This window comes from Oncorhynchus mykiss, chromosome 23 (assembly GCF_013265735.2).
Source record: "Oncorhynchus mykiss isolate Arlee chromosome 23, USDA_OmykA_1.1, whole genome shotgun sequence".
NCBI lineage: Eukaryota > Metazoa > Chordata > Actinopteri > Salmoniformes > Salmonidae > Oncorhynchus > Oncorhynchus mykiss.
This window is the reverse complement of record NC_048587.1, coordinates 49758386-49782123: the sequence shown is the minus strand read 5'-3', so window position 1 is coordinate 49782123 and position 23738 is coordinate 49758386. Positions and strand designations below refer to the sequence as shown.

The following is a 23738-nucleotide window of genomic DNA, read 5'->3' as shown; positions in this document are numbered from 1 at the left end:
TCCCCACTGTATTTGTAATGCTTATAAATAATATTTAAACTATGTCATTTATTTTCAGATCATTTCTATTTGCGAAGCCTGCCGTCCCAGTCCCCTCTTCTCTCAACCAATCATAGCCTTCCGCCACTGTCTAGGACTGCCCCCGGACATCCTCTGGGGTCCTGCAGCAGAGAAACAGACTCTGGGGGAGGAGGAGGTGGAGGGGGTCTCCAAAAGAGCTCCAAGGAACTGGGGATGGTGGAAAAGAGTGTTTCGAAAGAGAGATCCATCAGCAAAGAGAGACACCAGGAGAGCAAAGAGAGACATCATCATCAACACCATCAACATCAGCGTCATCCGTTCTCTCAACCCCACTCCGTCCCCACTCACATGGGTGAGGAGGACCACAGACACAAAACCCCCAACCTGCCCACAGAATACAGGGACGACCCCGCAAACCAGGGCTCCAAACACAACTGTGCTCAACTTAGCAAACTATCCAACGGAGACTCTGTGTCCAAGGACGGGTCCCTGAACAGCTGTGGGAGTGGAGGGGGTAGCAGACCCCAGGGTAGTGGGGGGACGAGGCGATGCTCCAAGGAAGGGGGGGTGAGCGGGGAGATGAGGATAAGCGAAACTCTCCCCTCCTCCTCGTCAGACTGTCTGCGTCGAGCAGCCATGATGGGACCCCACAACCCCCATGCCATGGCTTCCTACTCCATGCCCCCGCCCCCTCCTCCACCCCTACACATGGGCCCTGCTGTGGGAGGGGGCTGGCTGCACCACCCTCATCACCCCCATCACCCTCACCCTGAGTTCTACTGCCCCCCTGCCCCCGCCCCACTCACCCTCACCCATCCTAAAGACGGAGTATCTGGGAGGGAGGTAAAAGTCTCTGGCCCAACGTACATCCCCTCAGTCGGGCCTTTAGGGGACATGGGGTCCCCTGACTGCCATGGTGCTGGAGGAGGAGGAGGAGGAGGAGGAGGAGGAGGAGGAGGAGATAAGGGTGGAAAAGGGGCAGAGAACAGCGGAGGAGGAGGATCTAGTGAAAGTCTTCCTTCTCTTCATCCTCATCCTGATCGTCCTCAGTCTAGTAGCTGCCAGAGGAAGCCCCCGTCCCAGACGCAGCAGCCACAGCCACAGCAGCAGCTGGGCTACTGCAAGGCAAACAAGCCCCCGGACTGGAACCAGAACCACAACTACATCCAACACCACAGCCAGAACACCCAGGCCAACTCCCAGCCTCAGCCACATAACCCTAACCGCCAGTCTGGGCCTCGCTCTTGCAGCCTAGAGGCCTCTTCCTCCAGGGGAGACCTGGAGGTCCTAGAGGTCTACCGGGCCTCCCTGCCTCTGGAAGCCCAGAGTGCTCACCCCAGGCCTGGGCACCAAGCCACCAAGACTGGGCCCTACGCCAGCACCCCGCCCTTCCGGGACTGTTCACACTCAGGTCCTCCTGATGGAAAGGGGGGGTTGGGGGGGAGTGGAGGTGCCCAGAGAGAGGGACAGAAGGTTGCTAGGATACTGCACCAGCGGCACAGTAGTCATGGAAGCGGGTCGGGTTCTGATGGATCAGGGACTGAGAGGGGGGGAGAGGGGGGGAAGCAGAATCAGAAGAGTGAGGGTGTTGTCATGGGGTACAGGGGTCAAACTCCCCCCACGCTGCACCCCTGGGGGATACCGAGGGGTCCCCAAGAAGACGAGAGGAGGATCTCCCCATACACAGAGTCCTACCCAGATAACAAGACTCAAAACCACCACGATCAACAGCACTGTAAGACAGCACCTCATCCCTCCTCCCACTCCTCCCCCCACCCAGAAGGAGAGAGCAGCGCCATGAAGAACCTGATGAACTACAGTTCCCAGCAGCCTTTGCTGCTCTCCCAGAGGAGTCTCTTCGGGGGGCTGGGCTGCCTGAAGCCGGGGAGCGAGAAGGGGGGTAGATCCAGCACCCCTCAGGAGCCCCCCAAACAGCCCCTACCACCCAGGAGAGGGTCCACCAGCGAGGGGGAGAGGATGGACGGAGGGGGGAGAGGTAGAAGGGAGGCGGGGGAGACACACAGGGAGGGGGAGGTACGACAGCCCCCTGTGGGTATAGCTGTGGCGGTCGCCCGGCAGAGAGAGCCCCCCCAACACCCATCAGACACCCCCCCAGGACACAGCCGACAGGGCAGGGTGCTGCCCAGTGTCAAAGGTGAGAGCTGGATCTATGTATCTGTATGTCTCTGTATTTATATTAACTTCACTATCTAAATGTTTTTTTAATGGTTTTGCAACTTTTTCTACAGCTGCATTGTGTTAGAAGTCTGGCATTACTTATGGATTATGAATTATGAATTTTGACATTTCTAGGTTAGCTTTGTTTTAAGGTTGCCATATCTGCTTTCTAAACCCTCTCTTTGTATGTTGCCAGGTGTGTCTCGGTCTGTGTACCCGCTGGGCCGGGAGGCAGAAGAGAGGAAGAGGATGACTGAGGAGCAGCTCAGCCTTCATCACCTCGACCGAGACAGAGAACTCCTCATCAGGGAAAGCCAGGAGAGAGTGGAGTTTGCCAGGATCCACCCATCCAGCAGTTGCCATGGTGACCTGACCTCTCACCTTCTGGTGCCTGGCGGGGCCAGCCAATTAGGTGGAGACCCTTCTGCTCACTCCCACCACCATTGGATGCAGCGGACTGGAAGTCCCTCCCTCTGGATGGGCCATTCATATGGTGAGCTGAGCATGCAGTTTCCCCACAGACCATGACAAACGCTCGCAATGTTGTGCAACTGTCTTTACACATGGATCAGGAAGTGTGGAAATAACATGCAGAAACAAACCCAAAGTTCATGTTCTAATCTTGTGTTTTCTGTCTCTCAGGTCTGAGCCATGCTGCGCTGCACCAGAGTATGGGCCCAGGGTTCGGCCCTGGCCTGCCTCTGTCCCAGGACCCCTCTGGCTCCCTGGTGGTCCTGCCCTCTGAGCCTGCACACCACCACCTGGGTAAGACACAGAAACACATATGCAGGCCCTGTACACACACACACACACACACACACACTCAGCCAGTTAGCCAGCGCTGAAGATGAACCTCCATTAGAATGGTTTGCATAATAATCAGATTACCCATTATCAGAGCCATGAAAAACAGAGACTTAGTCAACCATTTTACTATGATTAGCTAATGATACTAAAACACAGGGCGAGAGATGGCACTTCTTCTCATGGTTCAGCTACAGAGAGATGCAGTGTGTGAGTGTGTGGGATGAGTGTGTGTTCCTATGTGGTGGAATTTTGCGGTGTGTGTGAGGTATGGCATAGTTAGAGGATAGTGGCGTGTGTGTGTGTTGCTGCTCCTTTGCAAACAGGCTGTGAAATGTAATTATCTGCCTGCTCTCTTGCCTCGCTCCTTGGGAGTTCCTACAGAGAGGGGAAGTGCATCCACTGAACCCTTCCCCAGGGAAACTTAAGCCCACTCAGGTTAATCTCACAGAACAAAGGTTCCCAGCAACGGCAGTGGCAGCCACGGAGGGATGTGTGTGTCCGTCTGATGGGATGTATGGGAATGTGTGTCTTACCATGCACATAAAGACACAACCATGAGAGAGAGAGGGAGAGGGAGAGAGATGTCTGAGGCTCAAGGCTGAGGCCACACTGACAGAAACAACACAGTTAGATCCTCTCTCTCTCTCTCTCTCTCTCTCAATTCAATTTCAATTTAAGGGGCTTTATTGGCATGTGAAACATATGTTTACATTTCCAAAGCAAGTGAAATAGTTAATAAACCAAAGTGAAATAAACAATAAAAAAACAGTACACATTACACTCACAAAAGTTCTAAAAGATTAAAGACATTTCAAATGTAATATTATGTGCAAATACAGTGCATTCGGAAAATATTCAAACCCCTTCCCGTTACAGCCCCATTCTAAAATGGACCAAATACATCCCTTTCCTCATCAATATACACACAACATCCCACAATGACAAAGTGAAAACAGGCCTCCAGAAATTACTGCAAACTCTCTCTCTCTCTCTCTCTCTCTCTCTCGCTCTCTCTCTCTCTTGCTCTCTCTAGATGTGATGGAGCAGTCAGCTCTGTGGCCCTCGGTCTATGGAGCTCGAGGCCTGTCACCCCACATGCAGCATCACTCTGTTTACTCCCGTTCTCCGTTCCTACGACAACAGGAGCTCTATGCCCTGCACCACCACCACCAACAACAACAACACAGGGCCATGGAGCACATGCACCGACAACACACACTCTCACAGGTAAACACACACACACACTCTCACAGGTAAACACACACACACACACTCTCACAGGTAAACACACACTCTCACAGGAAAACACACACACACACTCTCACAGGTAAACACACACTCTCACAGGTAAACACACACACACTCTCACAGGTAAACACACACACACACTCTCACAGGTAAACACACACACTCTCATAGGTAAACACACTCTCACAGGTAAACACACACACACACACACACTACTCAAAGGCAACACATACACTCTCAACACTTGTGTGCAACCTTTAATGGAGAGAATACTCTTAAACCCAGTGACTTTTGCTCCCAGTAACAGTAACCCAAATGATCTTTCTACACTGCAGGTTCCCTCTTGACCATGACCAACAGTCATGATGTTGTGAAACTGTCTGCACACGTGGATCAGGAAGTTAGGAAATAACATGCTGAAACAAACCCAGAGTTCATGCTTTCACCATCTTCAGCATATTCAGTAGCATATTCAACCACAAGAGCCAGGGACGTTTCAAAATAGAGAAAGGGAAAAAACAGGTTTTTAGTTTTTAAAGAAAGTTTGTCAAGAGACAAAGGATCCTAGCAGATTGCCAATGACCTTTGGCTGTCTGTAAAGGTCTGTACTAGCTTGTGGCGTGTGCCCAAGAACCCCCACTGTGTTCCTAACATGATGGTAAGGGTTTTTAAGGAATACGTGGCTCTTCTCATGGGCTCAAAACAGATCTAACTTCTTTCCCCTCTGTCTCTCCCCCCTCTTTTCTCTCTCCCACATCTCCTTTCGTCCCTCTACATTTCTTTCTCTACTCCCATCCACCTCCCTATAGAGGAAGGCAGAGGAAACCACTATCACCATTGATGACCGTCCTCTCCATGAGACCTCGAGAACCTCCCGTGCTGCTAAGCTCTTCTCCCACACCCCTCCCTCCAAGACTACCCCTCCCTCACAGCCTTCCTCTATAGTGTGTCCTAGCAGCCACCAATCACCCTGCTGCCACTCCCCTTCCAGGAGACCACACCCCCAGAACCTTCTAAACCCCGCCCCCAGCCCTGCGGCTGCAGCCCCAAGATCCCCAGCTCTAAGCCCCGCGCCCTCACACCTGTCAAAAGTAGTGGAGAGAGGGGAAAGAGGAGAGGGGCAGCCGCCTCAGGATTACCCACAATCCTTAGAGCCAGGTGAGTTTGGATGGATGGACTGATGTCTGAGCTGTATGTTTCCTGGCACACTCTGACCCTGTCAGACACAAGTAGCCCACGTGCACTGACCCTGTTACCCACAAGTAGCCCACGCACTCTGACCCTGTCACACACAAGTAGCCCACACACTCTGACCCTGTCACCCACAAGTAGCCCACGCACTCTGACCCTGTCACCCACAAGTAGCCCACACACTCTGACCCTGTCACACACAAGTAGCCCACGCACTCCGACCCTGTCACACACAAGTAGCCCACGCACTCTGACCCTGTCACCCACAAGTAGCCCACGCACTCTGACCCTGCCACACACAAGTAGCCCACTCACTCCGACCCTGTCACACACTCTCTCCCAGCTTTCTCAGTTTCTTCATTTTACTCACAAATATGCATCACAGGCACTCCCTCTTGAGCTTTAGTCTCTGGCTCTCTCTCTTGTGCTGTGTCTTTATGTATGATATAGTATTCATCAACACCCCCTAAAATACAGACACAAGAGGATAGACAGAGTTGGTCTTCTCCCTGATTCCCTCTGCTATGTGGAGGAGAGACAAACACTGGAACATTTCATCAGTTCCCAAGGTTATGGTCTGTACCAGCCTCCATTTACTACTGAGATAAAAGAGGAGGGAGAGAAGAAGAGCGTGAGAGAGAGGGAAGGAGGAGGGAGAGCGAAAATGTGTGTGAGACAGAAAGCAAGAGAGGGAGAGGAGTAGCGGGAGAGATAAACATTTATAGAGAATGTGTGAAAGAAGGATATGGAAAGAAAGGTGGAGACCAGACAGCAGTAGAGGTGTTGAGAGAGGAATCCCCTACACCCCAGGAGAGAGAGGATGAAGCTATAGGAAAGATAAGAAACCCCTACACCCCAGGAGAGAGAGGATGATGCTGTAGGAAAGATAAGAAACCCCTACACCCCAGGAGAGAGAGGATGAAGCTGTAGGAAAGATAAGAAACCCCTACACCCCAGGAGAGAGAGGATGATGCTGTAGGAAAGATAAGAAACCCCTACACCCCAGGAGAGAGAGGATGAAGCTGTAGGAAAGATAAGAAACCCCTACACCCCAGGAGAGAGAGGATGAAGCTGTAGGAAAGATAAGAAACCCCTACACCCCAGGAGAGAGAGGATGAAGCTGTAGGAAAGATAAGAAACCCCTACACCCCAGGAGAGAGAGGATGAAGCTGTAGGAAAGATAAGAAACCCCTACACCCCAGGAGAGAGAGGATGATGCTGTAGGAAAGATAAGAAACCCCTACACCCCAGGAGAAGGTCATTGAAGCCTGTTAATTTAAATAATTTTTGAAGCAAGGATGGACACATAGTCTCTGTGTGTCTGTGTGTGTGTGTGTTTGTGTGCCTGTGTCTATATGTCTGTGTGTCTATATGTGTGTGTCTGTGTGTCTATATGTGTGTGTCCACGTGTGTGTGTGTGTGTGTGTCTGTGTCTATGTGTGTCTGCCTACTGGGGCTGCATGGATTGGATTCTTCAAAACAATCATTTGGTGTGTGTGTGTGTGTGTGTGTGTGTGTGTGTGTGTGTGTGTGTGTACGTGTGTGTGTGTGTGTGTACGTGTGTCTGCCTACTGGGGCTCCATGGATTGGATTCTTCAAAACAATAATTTGGTGTGTGTGTGTGTACTATATGTGGGAGGTCAGAGACATTTCAGACAGACCCTCCTTATCTTGCAGAGGTCCTTGAAAGACAGTAGGCTGAAGGATATGCATGTCTCTGGTGGCGTTGTGAGGGGGCGGAGGGATACCATCAATAACAGAGTTGGGTGGTGACAGGGTTTGCACTGCAATCACAACCAGACAGCACACACACACATATAGCCTAGATGCACAAACTGCTGGGATTCCCTATCTCCTGCTGCCTGTACACTTACTGTAGCCATGTCCCCAACTATTCTAGCTCTCTGTTGCCTTACTGATTGATTGATTATTAGTCTTGACCTAAGGTGTTTATATTCTTTCTCTGTCTCAGATCTTCCACCAGGTTACACCTATCCAGAAATCGCCATGCGTTACAAGGCTGATCCTTCCCTAGAGGAGGCTCGATTTGCTGAACATGCTGATCTAGAGGTGGAGCCAACTGAACCCTGCCCTAAGCTCTGCCCACACAACACAAGGATTGTGGAGAATGAGGATGCGGGAAAAGAGAAGAAGGGGAACGGCTGCACAGTTGTAGAATCTAGTGGAGTTGTAGAAAGGGAACAAGAAGGAGCAGAGGTGGATGGGCAATCAGTATCTGAGCCCCCACTATTTGAAGTGAAGACCCCTGAAATGGTGCCTTGTCCTGCCCAAGTTTCAAACTCCCCATCCCCAGCCACAGTTCCAGCTCCAGCCCCAATCTCTGCATCTGAGGATGCCCAGAAAGAAGAGGTCTTTGTGGGCAGCCTGGCTCAGCCAGCTGGCTTGAAAGACTCACAACCAGCAGAGGAGAAGAAAGAGGAGGAGAAGGAGGAAAGTTCAGTAGAGTTGAAAAATAACCACATACCAGATTGTACTGAGAAGGAGAAGGATATAGAGGAGAATGAGGAGAGAGAGAAGAGCAAGGAGGAGGAGGTAGTGGAGAATGAGGAGAGAGAGAAGAGCAAGGAGGAGGAGGTAGAGGATAAGGAGGAGAGAGAGAAGCGTAAGGAGGAGCAGAACGTAGAGGAGAAGGAGGAGAGAGAGAAGGGTAAGAATGAGGAGAACGTAGAGGAGAAGGAAGGGGGTAGGAGGAGTCAGAGTGAAATCTCTGTGGAGTTACTAAGCAGCCCCCAGAATTCTCCAACCCCAAACCCAGCCCCAACCTCAGCCTCAGCCCCACCCCCAGCCCCAGCCCCACCCCCAGCTTCAGCCCCACCCCCAGCCTCAGCCTCAACCCCAACCCCAGCCCCAACCTCAGCCTCAACCCCAACCTCAGCGTCAGCCTCAGCCTCAACCCCAACCCCAACCTCAGCCCCAACCCCAACTCCAACACCGTCCTCTACCCTCAGTGATGATCCCTGCATCTGGAGTCTGGAGCTTCTCATCGCTGCTGCGCTGTGTGCCACCCGGGACGAACGCTACCCCGCTATGCTCCCATCCACCACAGCGCAGCCTGCCCCACGCCCACTCCCACACCGAGGCATGGAGATACTGGGAGAGTTGGCTGAGCTGGGGATACTGCAGAGGAACAGGGAGAAGGAGAGAGCGACAGGAGGTGAGTGGAGAGAAAATGTGTGAGAGCACACACATTCACACACACCACACACACTGACTGTGTAGCTTCCTTCCTATGTTCTCTGTTCAATTCCAAAGATCAAATGTTTCCCTGGAGGATGAGATGTAGTTGGGGGAGAGGGGGAGATGGGGTGTATTTGTATGGGAAAGGGGGATGGATGAGGAGAGGGGGAGAGGGTAAATGGATAGATAGGAGAGAGAAACAATACAATAATGTTAGTGTCCCCTCCCTCCCTCCCTCAGGCTCTGGAGTATAGCTTGACTAATTAGAAGCTCTTGTTTAAAACAGTTCTACTTTAAACAATTGATATTTTCCCCTTGTCCCCCTGAGAGAAGATGTTTTTATTTACACTTGTGTGTGCGTGTGTATAAACTGTTAAGTTATCCCTGATGAACCACACTGGCTGTGCTTTTCTCCATTTGTCCTTGTTTCTTCTTATCATTTATAAAAGCCATGTAATGTTCTGTTTAATTCCTTCCTGATGACAGAATTAAGTGCAAATACTTATTAGGTGCGGCACAGCTTTGTGTGTGGCGGGAGGGCGGGAGGAAGGTATCGATCTGTGGCGGCCTTCCTCGGGGTGGCTTAACTAGGCCTGTTGATGTCAGCGGTGATGTTATCAAGTCAGGGGTAACCAGAGCATCTCATTGGCCCAGAGATCTGACAGACCAGACTACGCTGTCCTCTACCAACCAGGACAGGATACATCCTACCTTCTTTCCTTCCTTCCTGTCTCTCTCTCTGTCTCTTTCTCTGTGTCTCTCTCTCTCTCTCTCGGAGGGTATTGGTTCATTAATTATTTCATTAACTCTCTCTCTTTATCCCACTGTTTCTCACTTTCCCTCTCTCTCACACTCTCTCCATCCCTTATTGTCTGTTCCTTCTCCCAGCCCTCCTCTCGTTGAATATATTATGTGTGCCCTGCCTGTTCTATGGTTTGAGCTTACACACAGCTTTGTAATATTGTAAGTGAATATCCCTTCAGCTCCAGTGGTCCAGCTGTGAGTGGGTCAGTAGTACAATCAGACACTGCTCCTTATTGGCCAAGCAGACACACCCCTTTCTCTCTCTTTTTCCTCTATCATCCATCTCTCTCTTCTCTTCTGCTCTGTCGACTGGTCTAAATGTCTATTGCTCACTCGCCTTCCTTCCCTCTAGCTTCTCCTTCTTTCTCTTGCAATGCCCCCCCCCCCCCCCCCTCCTTTCTCTTTTCACTTTATTAAGGACTTTTTTGGCATGGGAAGCATATGTTCACATTGCCAAAGCAAATGGAATAGATAATAAACAAAAGTGAAATAGGCAATAAAAAATGTATAGTACTCATAACACTCACAACAGTTCCAAAAGAATAAAGACATTTCCAATGTCATATTATGTGCAAATAGTTAAAGTACAAAAGGGAAAATAAATAAACATAAATATGGGTTGAATTTACAGTGTTGTTTGATCCTCTCACTTTCTCTCTCTCTCTCTCTCTCTCTCTCTGTCTTCCCCCTCCCTATCTTTCTCCTTAGTAGACTGAGTCAGTACCCTTCTTTCCCCTCGTCTCTCCTCCCACTCTCCTCTCCTCCCCCTGGAGGGTAAATTGGTTTGTGTCCATGTCGGTAATGAGGAGATGTAGGACAATAACTACATACTTAGCCTTATTGCTTCTCCTCCTCCTTCTCCTCTACCTCGTCCTCCCTTGTCCTCCCTTCTCCTCCTCTACCTCATCTTCCCTTGTCCTCCTCCTCTACCTTGTCCTCCCTTCTCCTGCTCCTTCTCCTCTGCCTCATCTTCCCTTCTCCTCCTCATTCTCCTCTACCTCGTCCTCCCGTATCCTCCTCTTTCTCCTCTGCATCGTCCTCCCTTCTCCTCCTCCTTATCCTCTGCCTAATCTTCCCTTCTCCTCCTCTTTCTCCTCTGCCTCATCATCCCTTCTCCTCCTCTTTCTCCTCTGCCTCATCTTCCCTTCTCCTCCTCCTTCTCTTCTACCTTGTCCTCTCTTCTCCTCCACCTCGTCCTCCCTTCTCCTCCTCCTTCTACTCTGCCTCATCTTCCCTTCCCATCCTTCTACTCTACCTTGTCCTCTCTTCTCCTCCTCCTTCTCCTCTGCCTCGTCCTCCCGGCTCCTCCTCCTTCTCCTCTGCCTCATCTTCCCTTCTCATCCTTCTCCTCTACCTTGTCCTCCCTTTTCCTCATCCTTCCCCTCTACCTCGTCCTCCCTTCTCCTCTTCCTTCTACTCTACCTTGTCCTCCCTTATCCTCATCCTTCCCCTCTACCTCGTCCTCCCTTCTCCTCTTCCTTCTACTCTACCTTGTCCTCTCCTCTCCTCCTCTTTCTCCTCTGCCTCGTCCTCCCCTCTCCTCCTCCTTCCCCTCTACCTCGTCCTCCCTTCCCCTCTCCTCCTCTTTCTCCTCTGCCTCGTCCTCCCTTCTCCTCCTCCTTCTCCTCTGCTTCATCTTCATCTTCCCTTCTCCTCTACCTTGTCCTCCCTTCTTCTCCTCTGCCTCATCTTCCCTTCTCCTCCTCTACCTCGTCCTCCCTTCTCCTCCTCTTTCTCCTCTACCTTGTCCTCTTTCTCCACCTTGTCCTCCCTTCTCCTCCTCCTTCCCCTCTACGTAATCCTCCCTTATCCTTCTCATCTACCTCATCCTCCCTTCTCCTCCCCCTTCTCCTCTGCCTCATCTTCCCTTCTCCTCCTCCTTCTCCTTTACCTCGTCCTCCCTTCTCCTCCTCCTTCTCCTCTACCTTGTCCTCTTTTATCCTCCACCTCGTCCTCCCTTCTCCTCCTTCTCCTCTGCCTCATCTTCCCTTCTCATCCTTCTCCTCTACCTCGTCTCTCCCTTCTCCTTCTCCTCTACCTTGTCCTCTCTTCTCCTCCTCCCTCTCTTCTGCCTCATCCTCCCTTCTCCTCCTCTTTCTCCTCTGCCTCGTCCTCCCTTCTCCTCTGCATCATCTTCCCTTCTCCTCCTCCTCTGCCTCGTCCTCCTCCTCCTCCTTCTCCTCTGCCTCATCTTCCCTTCTCCTCCTTCTCCTCTTCTTTGTCCTCCCTTCTCCTCCTCTTTCTATTCTGCCTCATCCTCCTCCGTCTCATCTGCCTCATCTTCCCTTCTCCTCCATCTCCTCTACCTTGTCCTCCCTTCTCTTCTACCTCGTCCTCCCTTATCCTCCTCTTTCTCCTCTGCCTCGTCCTCCCTTATCCTCCTCTTTCTCCTCTTCCTCGTCCTCCCTTATCCTCCTCTTTCTCCTCTTCCTTGTCCTCCCTTCTCCTCCTCCTTCTCCTCTACCTCTACCTCATCCTCCCTTCTCCTCCTCCTTCTCTTCTACCTCTACCTCGTCCTCCCCTCTCCTCCTCCTTCCCCTCTACCTCGTCCTCCCTTCTCCTCCTCCTTCCCCTCGACCACTTCCTCCCTTCTCCTCCTCCTCCTCCTCGACCACTTCCTCCCTCCTCCTTCTCCTCTACCTTGTCCTCTTTCTCCACCTTGTCCTCCCTTCTCCTCCTCCTTCCCCTCTACCTAATCCTCCCTTCTCCTTCTCCTCTACCTTGTCCTCTCTTCGCCGCCTCTTTCTTCTCTGCCTCATCCTCCCTTCTCCTCTGCCCCATCTTCCCTTCTCCTCCTCGTTCTCCTTTACCTCGTCCTCCCTTCTCCTCCTTCTCCTCTACCTTGTCCTCTTTTCTCCTCCACCTCGTCCTCCCTTCTCCTCCTTCTCCTCTGCCTCATCTTCCCTTCTCATCCTTCTCCTCTACCTCGTCCTCCCTTCTCCTCCTCCTTCTCCTCTACCTCGTCCTCCCTTCTCCTCCTCGTTCTCCTCAACCTTGTCCTCTCTTCTCCTCCTCCTTCTCCTCTGCCTCGTCCTACCTGCTCCTCCTCCTTCTCGTCCTCCCTTCTCCTCCTTCTCCTCTGCCTTGTCCTCCCTTCTCCTCCTCCTTATCCTCTTCCTTGTCCTCCCTTCTCCTATTCCTTCTCATCTGCCTCATCTTCCCTTCTCCTCCCTCTCCTCTACCTCCCTTATCCTCCTCTTTCTCCTCTGCCTCGTCCTCCCTTCTCCTCTACCTCGTCCTCCCTTCTCCTTCTCCTCTACCTCGTCCTCCCCTCTCCTCCTCCTTCCCCTCGACCACTTCCTCCCTTCTCCTCTACTTTGTCCTCTCTTCTCCTCCTCTTTCTCCTCTGCCTCGTTGTCCCTTCTCCTTCCTCCTTCTCCTCTACCTCGTCCTCCCTTCTCCTCCCCCTTCCCCTATACATCATCCTCCCTTCTTCTCCTCTACCTCGTACTCCCTTCTCCTCCTCCTTCCCCTCTACCTCGTCCTCCCTTCTCCCTCTCCTCTACCTTGTCCTCCCTTCTCCTCCTCTTTCTCCTCTGCCTCGTCCTCCCTTCTCCTCCTCCTCCTCCTCTACCTCTTCCTCCCTTTTCCTCCTCTTTCTCCTCTACCTCGTCCTCCCTTTTCCTCCTCTTTCTCCTCTGCCTCGTCCTCCCTTCTCCTCCTCTTTCTCCTCTGCCTCGTCCTCCCTTCTCCTCCTCTTTCTCCTCTGCCCTATTGTCCCTTCTCCTTCCCCCTTCTCCTCTACCTCGTCCTCCCTTCTCCTTCTCCTCTACCTCGTCCTCCCCTCTCCTCCTTCTCCTCTACCTCATCCTCCCTTCTCCTCCCCCTTCCCCTATACATCGTCCTCCCTTCTCCTCCTCTACCGGTACTCCCTTCTCCTCCTCCTTCCCCTCTACCTCGTCCTCCCTTCTCCTTCTCCTCTACCTTGTCTTCCCTGCTCCTCCTCCTCTTTCTCCTCTGCCTCGTCCTCCCTTCTCCTCCTCCTCTTTCTCCTCTGCCTCGTCCTCCCTTTTCCTCCTCTTTCTCCTCTGCCTCGTCCTCCCTTTTCCTCCTCTTTCTCCTCTGCCTCGTCCTCCCTTCTCCTCCTCCTCTGCCTCGTCCTCCCTTTTCCTCCTCTTTCTCCTCTGCCTCGTCCTCCCTTCTCCTCCTCCTCTGCCTCGTCCTCCCTTTTCCTCTTTCTCCTCTACCTCGTCCTCCCTTTTCCTCCTCTTTCTCCTCTGCCTCGTCCTTCCTTCTCCTCCTCCTCTGCCTCGTCCTCCCTTTTCCTCCTCTTTCTCCTCTGCCTCGACCTCCCTTCTCCTTCTCCTCCTCCTCTACCTCGTCCTCCCTTTTCCTCCTCTTTCTCCTCTGCCTCGTCCTCCCTTCTCCTCCTCCTCTGCCTCTGCCTCGTCCTCCCTTTCCCTCTTTCTCCTCTACCTCGTCCTCCCTTTTCCTCCTCTTTCTCCTCTGCCTCGTCCTCCCTTTTCCTCTTTCTCCTCTACCTCGTCCTCCCTTTTCCTCTTTCTCCTCTACCTCGTCCACCCTTCTCCTCCTCCTCTGCCTCGTCCTCCCTTTTCCTCTTTCTCCTCTACCTCGTCCTCCCTTTTCCTCCTCTTTCTCCTCTACCTCGTCCCTTCTCATCCTCCTTCTCCTCTGCCTCGTCCTCCCTTTTCCTCCTCTTTCTCCTCTACCTCGTCCCTTCTCATCCTCCTTCTCCTCTGCCTCGTCCTCCCTTTTCCTCCTCTTTCTCCTCTGCCTCGTCCCTTCTCATCCTCCTTCTCCTCTGCCTCGTCCTCCCTTTTCCTCCTCTTTCTCCTCTACCTCGTCCCTTCTCATCCTCCTCCTCCTCTGCCTCGTCCTCCCTTTTCCTCTTTCTCCTCTACCTCGTCCTCCCTTTTCCTCCTCTTTCTCCTCTACCTCGTCCCTTCTCATCCTCTTTCTCCTCTACCTCGTCCTCCTTTTTCCTCCTCTTTCTCCTCTGCCTCGTCCCTTCTCATCCTCCTTCTCCTCTGCCTCGTCCTCCCTTTTCCTCCTCTTTCTCCTCTACCTCGTCCCTTCTCATCCTCCTTCTCCTCTGCCTCGTCCTCCCTTTCCTCCTCTTTCTCCTCTACCTCGTCCCTTCTCATCCTCCTCCTCCTCTGCCTCGTCCTCCCTTTTCCTCCTCTTTCTCCTCTGCCTCGTCCTCCCTTTTCCTCCTCTTTCTCCTCTACCTCGTCCCTTCTCATCCTCCTCCTCCTCTACCTCGTCCTCCCTTTTCCTCCTCTTTCTCCTCTGCCTCGTCCCTTCTCATCCTCCTTCTCCTCTGCCTCGTCCTCCCTTTTCCTCCTCTTTCTCCTCTACCTCGTCCCTTCTCATCCTCCTCTTTCTCCTCTACCTCGTCCCTTCTCATCCTCCTTCTCCTCTGCCTCGTCCTCCCTTTTCCTCCTCTTTCTCCTCTACCTCGTCCCTTCTCATCCTCCTCCTCCTCTGCCTCATCCTCCCTTTTCCTCCTCTTTCTCCTCTGCCTCATCCTCCCTTTTCCTCCTCTTTCTCCTCTGCCTCGTCCTCCCTTTTCCTCCTCTTTCTCCTCTGCATCGTCCTCCCTTCTCCTCCTCCTTATCCTCTGCCTAATCTTCCCTTCTCCTCCTCTTTCTCCTCTGCCTCATCATCCCTTCTCCTCCTCTTTCTCCTCTGCCTCATCTTCCCTTCTCCTCCTCTTTCTCCTCTGCCTCATCTTCCCTTCTCCTCCTCTTTCTCCTCTGCCTCATCCTCCCTTTTCCTCTTCTTTCTCCTCTGCCTCATCCTCCCTTTTCCTCCTCTTTCTCCTCTGCCTCGTCCTCCCTTTTCCTTTTCCTCCTTCTCCTCTGCCTCATCCTCCTTTCTCCTCCTCCTCTGCCTCATCTTCCCTTCTCCTCCTTTTTCTCCTCTGCCTCATCCTCCTTTCTCCTCCTCCTCTGCCTCATCCTCCTTTCTCCTCCTCCTCTGCCTCATCCTCCTTTCTCCTCCTCCTCTGCCTCATCTTCCCTTCTCCTCCTCTTTCTCCTCTGCCTCATCCTCCTTCTCCTCTACCTCGTCCTCCCTTTTCCTCCTTTTTCTCCTCTGCCTCGTCCCTTCTCATCCTCCTTCTCCTCTGCCTCGTCCTCCCTTTTCCTCCTCTTTCTCCTCTACCTCGTCCCTTCTCATCCTCCTCCTCCTCTGCCTCATCCTCCCTTTTCCTCTTCTTTCTCCTCTGCCTCATCCTCCCTTTTCCTCCTCTTTCTCCTCTGCCTCGTCCCTTCTCATCCTCCTTCTCCTCTGCCTCGTCCTTCCTTTTCCTCCTCTTTCTCCTCTACCTCGTCCCTTCTCATCCTCCTCTGCCTCTGCCTCATCCTCCCTTTTCCTCTTCATTCTCCTCTGCCTCATCCTCCCTTTTCCTCCTCTTTCTCCTCTGCCTCCTCTTCCCTTCTCCTCCTCCTTCTCCTCTGCCTCCTCTTCCCTTCTCCTCCTCCTTCTCCTCTGCCTCATCCTCCTTTCTCCTCCTCCTCTGCCTCATCTTCCCTTCTCCTCCTCTTTCTCCTCTGCCTCATCCTCCCTTCTCCTCCTCCTTCTCCTCTGCCTCCTCTTCCCTTCTCCTCCTCCTTCTCCTCTACCTTGTCCCCCCTTCTCCCCCTCCTCATCCTTCTACCTTGTCCTCCCTTCTCTTCTGCCTTATCTTCCCTTCTCCTCCTCTTTCTCCTCTGCCTCATCCTCCTTTCTCCTCCTCCTCTGCCTCATCCTCCTTTCTCCTCCTCCTCTGCCTCATCTTCCCTTCTCCTCCTCTTTCTCCTCTGCCACATCCTCCTTCTCCTCTACCTCGTCCTCCCTTTTCCTCTTCTTTCTCCTCTGCCTCGTCCCTTCTCATCCTCCTTCTCCTCTGCCTCGTCCTCCCTTTTCCTCCTCTTTCTCCTCTACCTCGTCCCTTCTCATCCTCCTCCTCCTCTGCCTCATCCTCCCTTTTCCTCTTCTTTCTCCTCTGCCTCATCCTCCCTTTTCCTCCTCTTTCTCCTCTGCCTCGTCCCTTCTCATCCTCCTTCTCCTCTGCCTCGTCCTCCCTTTTCCTCCTCTTTCTCCTCTACCTCGTCCCTTCTCATCCTCCTCCTCCTCTGCCTCATCCTCCCTTTTCCTCTTCATTCTCCTCTGCCTCATCCTCCCTTTTCCTCCTCTTTCTCCTCTGCCTCCTCTTCCCTTCTCCTCCTCCTTCTCCTCTGCCTCCTCTTCCCTTCTCCTCCTCCTTCTCCTCTGCCTCATCCTCCTTTCTCCTCCTCCTCTGCCTCATCTTCCCTTCTCCTCCTCTTTCTCCTCTGCCTCGTCCTCCCTTCTCCTCCTCCTTCTCCTCTGCCTCCTCTTCCCTTCTCCTCCTCCTTCTCCTCTACCTTGTCCCCCCTTCTCCCCCTCCTCATCCTCTACCTTGTCCTCCCTTCTCTTCTGCCTTATCTTCCCTTCTCCTCCTATATCTCCTCCTCCCTCCCTCCCTTCCTTTGTCTTTATCATCCTCTCTCTCCCTCTACTTTTCTCTTGTGCGCAGCAATTTGACTGTCTTTGCAGCTCAGCGAAATGAACCAGTGTGTGTGTGTGTGTGGTTGTGGGTGTGGGCTGGCTGGTCCCTCATGAATATTCTAGTTGATCTGCAGGCGGTGACAATGACAGAGTTAATGACAGTGATAGATGGAGAGACAGCACTCCTTTAGCACTCTCCCTCCTTTCTCTCCGTCTGTCCACCTCTTTCCCCCTCACTCTGCCGATGTGTGCTCGTGTGTGTGTGAATGCTATAACTTAGCTAACATTCACCCTGTTTGCCAATCACTTGTTTAGGTCGGCGGCAATAGTAAAAAATAATGTAATTATTTTCTCTCTCTCGCCAGGAGAGGACATTTTGACCTTTGACCTTAGTAGCCTGGCGACCCTGGCTGCGGCTCGCAGTCTGGAGCTTGGGGAAGGAGCTCCAGGGAGTGCGGAGGGGAAGCACTGTCCCGTCAGGATGACCTTCAACCTGCGACGGAAATGTAGCTGGACGCCTCGCCACGAGCCGGTATGTGTGTATGCCTAAACACACACAGAACTTTCCATACACACACAGAACTGAACACACACACTCAAATGTGCACATACAGACAGTCCTGTAGGTATACACACTTGTTCACTCAAACATATAATGCACATGTACAGAATATAACTGTACTGTATATACACAGAAACACAGTATATAACTGTACTGTATATACACAGTATATAACTGTACTGTATATACACAGATACACAGTATATAACTGTACTGTATATACACAAAAACAATTGTAACACAGTATATAACTGTACTATATATATATACACACATACACAGTATATAACAGTAATGTACTGTATTTCTTTTATTTTTAATTAACTAGGCAAGTCAGTTAAGAACAAATTCTTATTTTCAATGACGGCCTAGGAACAGTGGGTTAACTGCCTTGTTCAGGGGCAAAATGACAGATTTGCACCTTGTCAGCTCGGGGATTTGATCTTGCAACCTTTTGGTTACGAGTCCAACGGTCTAACCACTAGGCTACACAGATACACAGTATATAACGGTACTGTACATGCATGTTAAAACACAGTATATAACTGTACTATATATATATACACAGATATAGAGTATACACTGTACTGTATATACACAGTATATAACTGCACTGTATATACACACAGATACACAAGCTACATTTTCTATGTACTGTCACACAGTACAGTCCATTTACAATCTACTATATCCTTCATGTCTATCTGTCTGCAGGTGTGTCCGGTGAAGGGTGTCATGGAGACGGTGGATGGGGCGGAGCTAGCGATACGAGTCCAGCTAGCGGAGATCCAGAGACGTTACAAAGAGAAACAGAGAGAACTGACAAAGCTGCAGAGAAAACATGACCGCCAGAAAGCAGAGACCTCTCATAGCCCTGCTCGCAGACGACCCGGTCGCCCCCGGAAACGCAAGTCTACCTCCAGTCCCAGCGCCTCAGACGGCCCCAAGAGACTCAGGCGAGTGTCTCCGCAGGGATTCTCCTATCCACTTATTCACTTATACAAGTTTAAAGTTTTAATGTCACATGCACAAATACAGTGAAATGCCTTTCTTGCAAACTCAAAACCCAACAATGCAATAATCAATAACAATGTATTACTAGAAAAAAACACATGAGAAATAAGAATAAGAAATATGAAATACACCATAAAGTAAGTAACTAAGCATACTATATACAGGAAATATTTGAAAAGTCAGTTCCAATAACATATGTACATGTGCAGGGATACTGGAGTGATGGAAGTAGATATAGGGTGATTAGGCAACAGGATATATGATAAACAGAGTAGCAGCAGCTTGTATGTTAGTAGGTGTGTGGGTGTGTAGAGTCAGTATAAATGTCTGCATATTATGTGTGAGTGAGCAGATGCTGGTGTGTGTGTGTGTGTGTGTGTTGGAGTGACAGTGTTTGTGAGTATTTAGGTCCTTGTGAGTGTGCATAGAGTGCAAATACTGAAATAAAAGGTCAATAAAGATACAAGGTAAACTCGGTCCATGTAGCTATTTTGTTTAGCTATTTATCAGTTGTATTGCTTGGAGACAGAAGCTGTTCAAGAGCTGGTTAGTTTTAGACTTGATGCATCGGTAGCTCTTGCCGTGCGGCAGCAGAGAAAATAGTCTATGGCTTGGGTGGTTGGGGTCTTTGACCATTTTCCGGACCTTCTTTTCACACTGCCTGATATAGAGGTCCTGGATGGCAGGGAGCTCGGTCCCGGTGATGTACTGGGCTGTCCTCACAACCCTCTGTAGTGCCATGCAATCCAGGGCGGTGCTGTTGCCATACCAAGCAGTGATGCAGCCAGTCAATACGCTCTCAATTGTACAGCTGTAGAACCTTTTAAGGATTTGAGGGCCCATGACAAACTTTTTCAAGCTCCTCAGAGGAAAGAGGGACTGTCGTACCTTCTTCATGACTGTGTGTGTGTCTGGACCACTTTAAGTCTTTAGTGATTAGAGGAACATGAAGCTGTTTACATGCTCCACTGTCACCCTGTTGATGTGGATGGGGACGTGCTCACCCCTATGTTTTCTGTAGTCCACGATCAGCTCCTTGGTCTTGCTGACGTTGAGGGTGAAGTTGTTGCTCCGGCACCACACTGCCAGGTCTCTGACCTCCTTCTTGTAGGCTGATTCATCGTTGCCGATGATCAGGCCTACTGTCGTCAGGGAACTTGATAATGGTGTTTGAGTTGTGTGTGGCCACACAATCGTGGGTGAATAAGGAGTACGGGAGGGGACTAAGCACACACCCCTGTGGGGCTCCTGTGTTAAGGGCCAGTGTGGTGGAGGTGATGTTGCCTACCCTCACCACCTCAGGTTGGCCCGTCACGAAGTCCATGATCCAATTGCAGAGGGAGGTGTTCAGACCCAGAGTCCTAAGCTTGGTGACGAGCTGTAGTCAATGAACAGCATTCTCACATAGTTATTCCTCTTATCTAGGTGGGTGAGTGCAGTGTGGAGAGCAATTGAGATTGCGTCATCTATGGATCTGTTGGGGTGGTATGCAAATTAGAGTGGGTCTAGGGTATCTGGGATGGTGGAGTTAATGTGTGCCATAACCAGCCTCTCAAAGCACTTCCTGATTACAGAAGTGAGTGCTACAGGGCGGTAATCATTGTGTCATGAAGCCTTGATTGTGGTCATTTTAAAACATGTGCGGATTAAAGACTGGGACAAGGAGAGGTTGAAAATGACCGTGAATATGCCTGCCAGCTGTTCTGCGCATGCTCTGAGAACGCACCCTGGAATACCATCGGGGCCCGCGGCCTTGCAGGTGTTGCCCTGATTAAAGACCCTAAAGGTGTGACGGCCCTCACGCCCGGATCAATGTTGTTGTCAAAGCGTGCATAAAATGCATTAAGTATGTCTGGTAGAGAGGCATCATTGGGCAGATCATGGTTGGATCTTCCTTTGTAATCCATATTAGACTGTAGCCCCTCCATGTGGCGGGTGTTAGAGCCTGTGGAATATGATTTCACCTTATTCCTATATTGTCCTTTTGCTCGTTTGATGACTCTGTGGAGGTCATAGCGGGCCTTCTTGTACTTATTCCTGTCTTCGGCCGTAGCATCAGGGTTGTCTGTGATAGCTCTGTGTGTGGTAGTCTTGTCCTTTAGTTTAGCACCAACTTCGGTGTTAATCCAGGGCTTTTGATTGGGGAAGCAGCGAACCTTCACCGTGGGTACAACGTCGCTGATGCATTTTGTATTGAAGCCAGTGACGGAGATGGTTAGGTCGTCGATGTTATCGGCAAAATCTCGAAACATATTCCAGTCAGCGCTAGCATAGCAGTCCTGTAGCTTACCCTCTGATTCTGGTGACCATTTCTCAACGGAGCGAATTGCTGGTACTTTGAGGGAGGGCCTTGTATCCTTGCTTGTGGGTCGAATAGCAGTGGTCTAGGGCTTTATGGCCTTTAGTGTCGTTGGAGATGTGTTGATGGAAGTTGGGCATTAATTCAAATTGCCGGAAACCAGAAAGGCAGCCTCTGGGTGTAGGGTTTCCTTCTGGTTTATAGCCTTGTACAGTTATTAAGTGCCAGCTTATTATTTTTATTGTCCTGAGGTGGAATGTATACAGCAGTCACGATAAATAACAACTGAAAACTCCCTCGAGAGGTAGAAGGGTCGGCATTTGACCATCAGATATTCCAAGACGGGTGAACAGTGGGTTGACACTTCCACCTTGCTGGAATTAGGACACCAGTTGGAGTTGAGGAAGAGGCAAATACCTCCCCCCTCGATTTCCCCGACTCCACTGTCCTGTCCGCCCGGTGAATGGAGAATCCATCGAGTTGGATAGCCGTGGAGGGTATCTTGTATGAGAGCCATGTTTCTGAAAAGCAAAGAGTATTGCAGTTCCGAGAGTCGCGTTGGTAGCAAGTCCGTGATTAGAGATCCTCCATCTTATTATCGAGTGACTGTACATTAGCCAGTGGAATGGAGGGAAGAGGTGGCCGGTTTTCCCTTCGCCTTAATCTCACCAGGATCCACCCTCTCTTCTCTGTAACGCCGAAAAATGGGTTGGAATTACAGAGGGAGCCCAGGGCAGATGATTTGAAGTAGAAGCCGTAACTGGGGCAAGTAACTGCCGATCTGATGTTCAAAGTTCTTCTCAGTTGTAAGAAATAATAGAGGATACATTACAGGAAATAGAGTGAAAATAAAGGACAAAATAATCACAGAAAAGCTGTCTTGGGTCAGCCAGCCCACACCCACAAAAATGACATTCCTTATATTTAGGACTCACAGAAATACTGTTGCCTGAGATGAACCCTGTTGAGCTTCTTTATAAGAGGAACTGCTGCCTCTCTCGCTCTCTCGCTCTCGCTCTCGCTCTCTTACACACGCACACCATATTTATCACTCCATTGATTATGTCCTGACCCCCTCTCACCCTCAGCACATATTAATATGGACAAAGTCCCCATGTAGACTTATCACAGTGATGAATGACTCTACAACCCCCTCTTCTTACACACACACACACACACACACACACACACACACACATGATTACAAAGCAAATCCCCTAATGCCCTACACAGTGTTAAATTCCAGTGTTAGGTCATCATATTGATGGATGTGTTTTCTGGCTGTGCTCCACCTATGATAGCGTGATAAACTGATTAAACAAGCACAACGTTTATCACGGTTACCACAGTGATTACAACACACTAATGAAAAATGACAACACGCACACACAGACGACACACACACACCACACACATCCCATATTTGTTTAATTACTGGAGCTGGCTGGTATGTGACAGGGTGTATTTTTTAATTAATGAATTAGTGTAGTATCATTAGTGTATTCCTTAATCTTTGAGAGAGAGACAGAGACACAGAGAGAGAGAGAGAGTTTCTCTAGCAACTGGTCTCTTGGTGGCAGTACTTGTTGGCATCGGTGTTGGAGAGAGGAAAAAGGGGAAGGCTGTTATAGTAATTACATTAACTGTTGATTTTACATCATTCTACATCAACCAACTGCCCTTGTCCCCTCTTCACATACTCTCCTTCCAGTGAGGATGTGACTGAAGGCTATCGCTGGGTCTTAGGGACTGACTGGGGGTCAAAGGTTGAAAGGAGAGGTCAGGGGGTGATGGTGACAGACAGGTTAGGGCTGGGTGATGGAGAGTTGGTGTGTGGGATGGGAATGAGGGGTATGGGTAGGTTTGCAAAATTCCGAAAACTTTCCGTACGGATTCCAGGAATCCTCCAACCGGGATTTCAGAAAAACCAGGGAATTTATTGATGGTTCCCGGAATTTTGTAACCCTAGGTATGAGTGGTGTGGCAGTTTGTTAGGGGGAGTTTAGGGGGGTTCAGGAAGCTGGCTTCTCTGTAGATCCTGACGTCAGCAGGAAGCTGCCTTCTCTGTAGATCCTGACGTCAGCAGGAAGCTGGCTTCTCTGTAGATCCTGACTTCAGCAGGAAGCTGGCTTCTCTGTAGATCCTGACTTCAGCAGGAAGCTGGCTTCTCTGTAGATCCTGACCTCAGCAGGAAGCTGCCTTCTCTGTAGATCCTGACGTCAGCAGGAAGCTGGCTTCTCTGTAGATCCTGACCTCAGCAGGAAGCTGGCTTCTCTGTCGATCCTGACCTCAGCAGGAAGCTGGCTTCTCTGTAGATCCTGACCTCAGCAGGAAGCTGGCTTCTCTGTAGATTCTGACTTCAGCAGATCAGTGTTACCTTTCTTTTTGTCTGACTGCCTGAGATGACAACTCAACCAGGTGGTATTTCTCTCAGGTTTCACATTACACATCCTATCTTCCCCTCTTTTCATGCTCCTCCTTTCCTCCATTCAATCCCTGCTTAATCCTCTCCTCTCCCTTCTCCCTTTACTCTGCTCCTTCCCCCTCCCTGCATCCATCCATCCCTGCCACCCTCCTTTCTTCCTCCCTCTGTCATTTTATCCTCACTCCCTCCCTTTCTTCTCCTTCCCTCCTCCTTCCCGCCTCCTTCCCTCTCTTTTCCTTGAAGGGAGACACTGAGCTCTGAGGGAATATAGGATTCACCTGCCTCAGACACCAGCTGCTCATAGTAGAGAGAGAGAGAGAGAGAGAGAGAGAGAGAGAGAGCGCTTATTTGAGATCGAAAGATAGAAAGAGAAAAAGGGTAGTGGAGCAGTGGTGTTCAATAGAGGTGTTCATCTATCCTGCCCTGGAGCAGGGAGTGGTGGTGTTCAATGGAGGTGTTCATCTATCCTGCCCTGGAGCAGGGAGTGGTGGTGTTCAATAGAGGTGTTCATCTATCCT

At 50.8% G+C, this 23738-nt stretch overlaps 1 protein-coding gene across 4 annotated transcripts in view; it reads left to right on the top strand.

The window, feature by feature from the left end:
* LOC110503141 (BAH and coiled-coil domain-containing protein 1) overlaps positions 1–23738 on the top strand; it is a 122963-nt gene that overhangs the window by 72960 nt on the left and 26265 nt on the right. For all 4 annotated transcript variants that reach the window (XM_036960705.1, XM_036960707.1, XM_036960704.1 and 1 more), the window contains exons 5-12: positions 59–2176; positions 2396–2692; positions 2842–2964; positions 4040–4233; positions 5064–5412; positions 7418–8620; positions 17286–17452; positions 18197–18438. In XM_036960705.1, the coding sequence (XP_036816600.1) occupies positions 59–2176; positions 2396–2692; positions 2842–2964; positions 4040–4233; positions 5064–5412; positions 7418–8620; positions 17286–17452; positions 18197–18438 (4693 nt within the window). The remainder of the gene's footprint in view (positions 1–58; positions 2177–2395; positions 2693–2841; positions 2965–4039; positions 4234–5063; positions 5413–7417; positions 8621–17285; positions 17453–18196; positions 18439–23738) is intronic.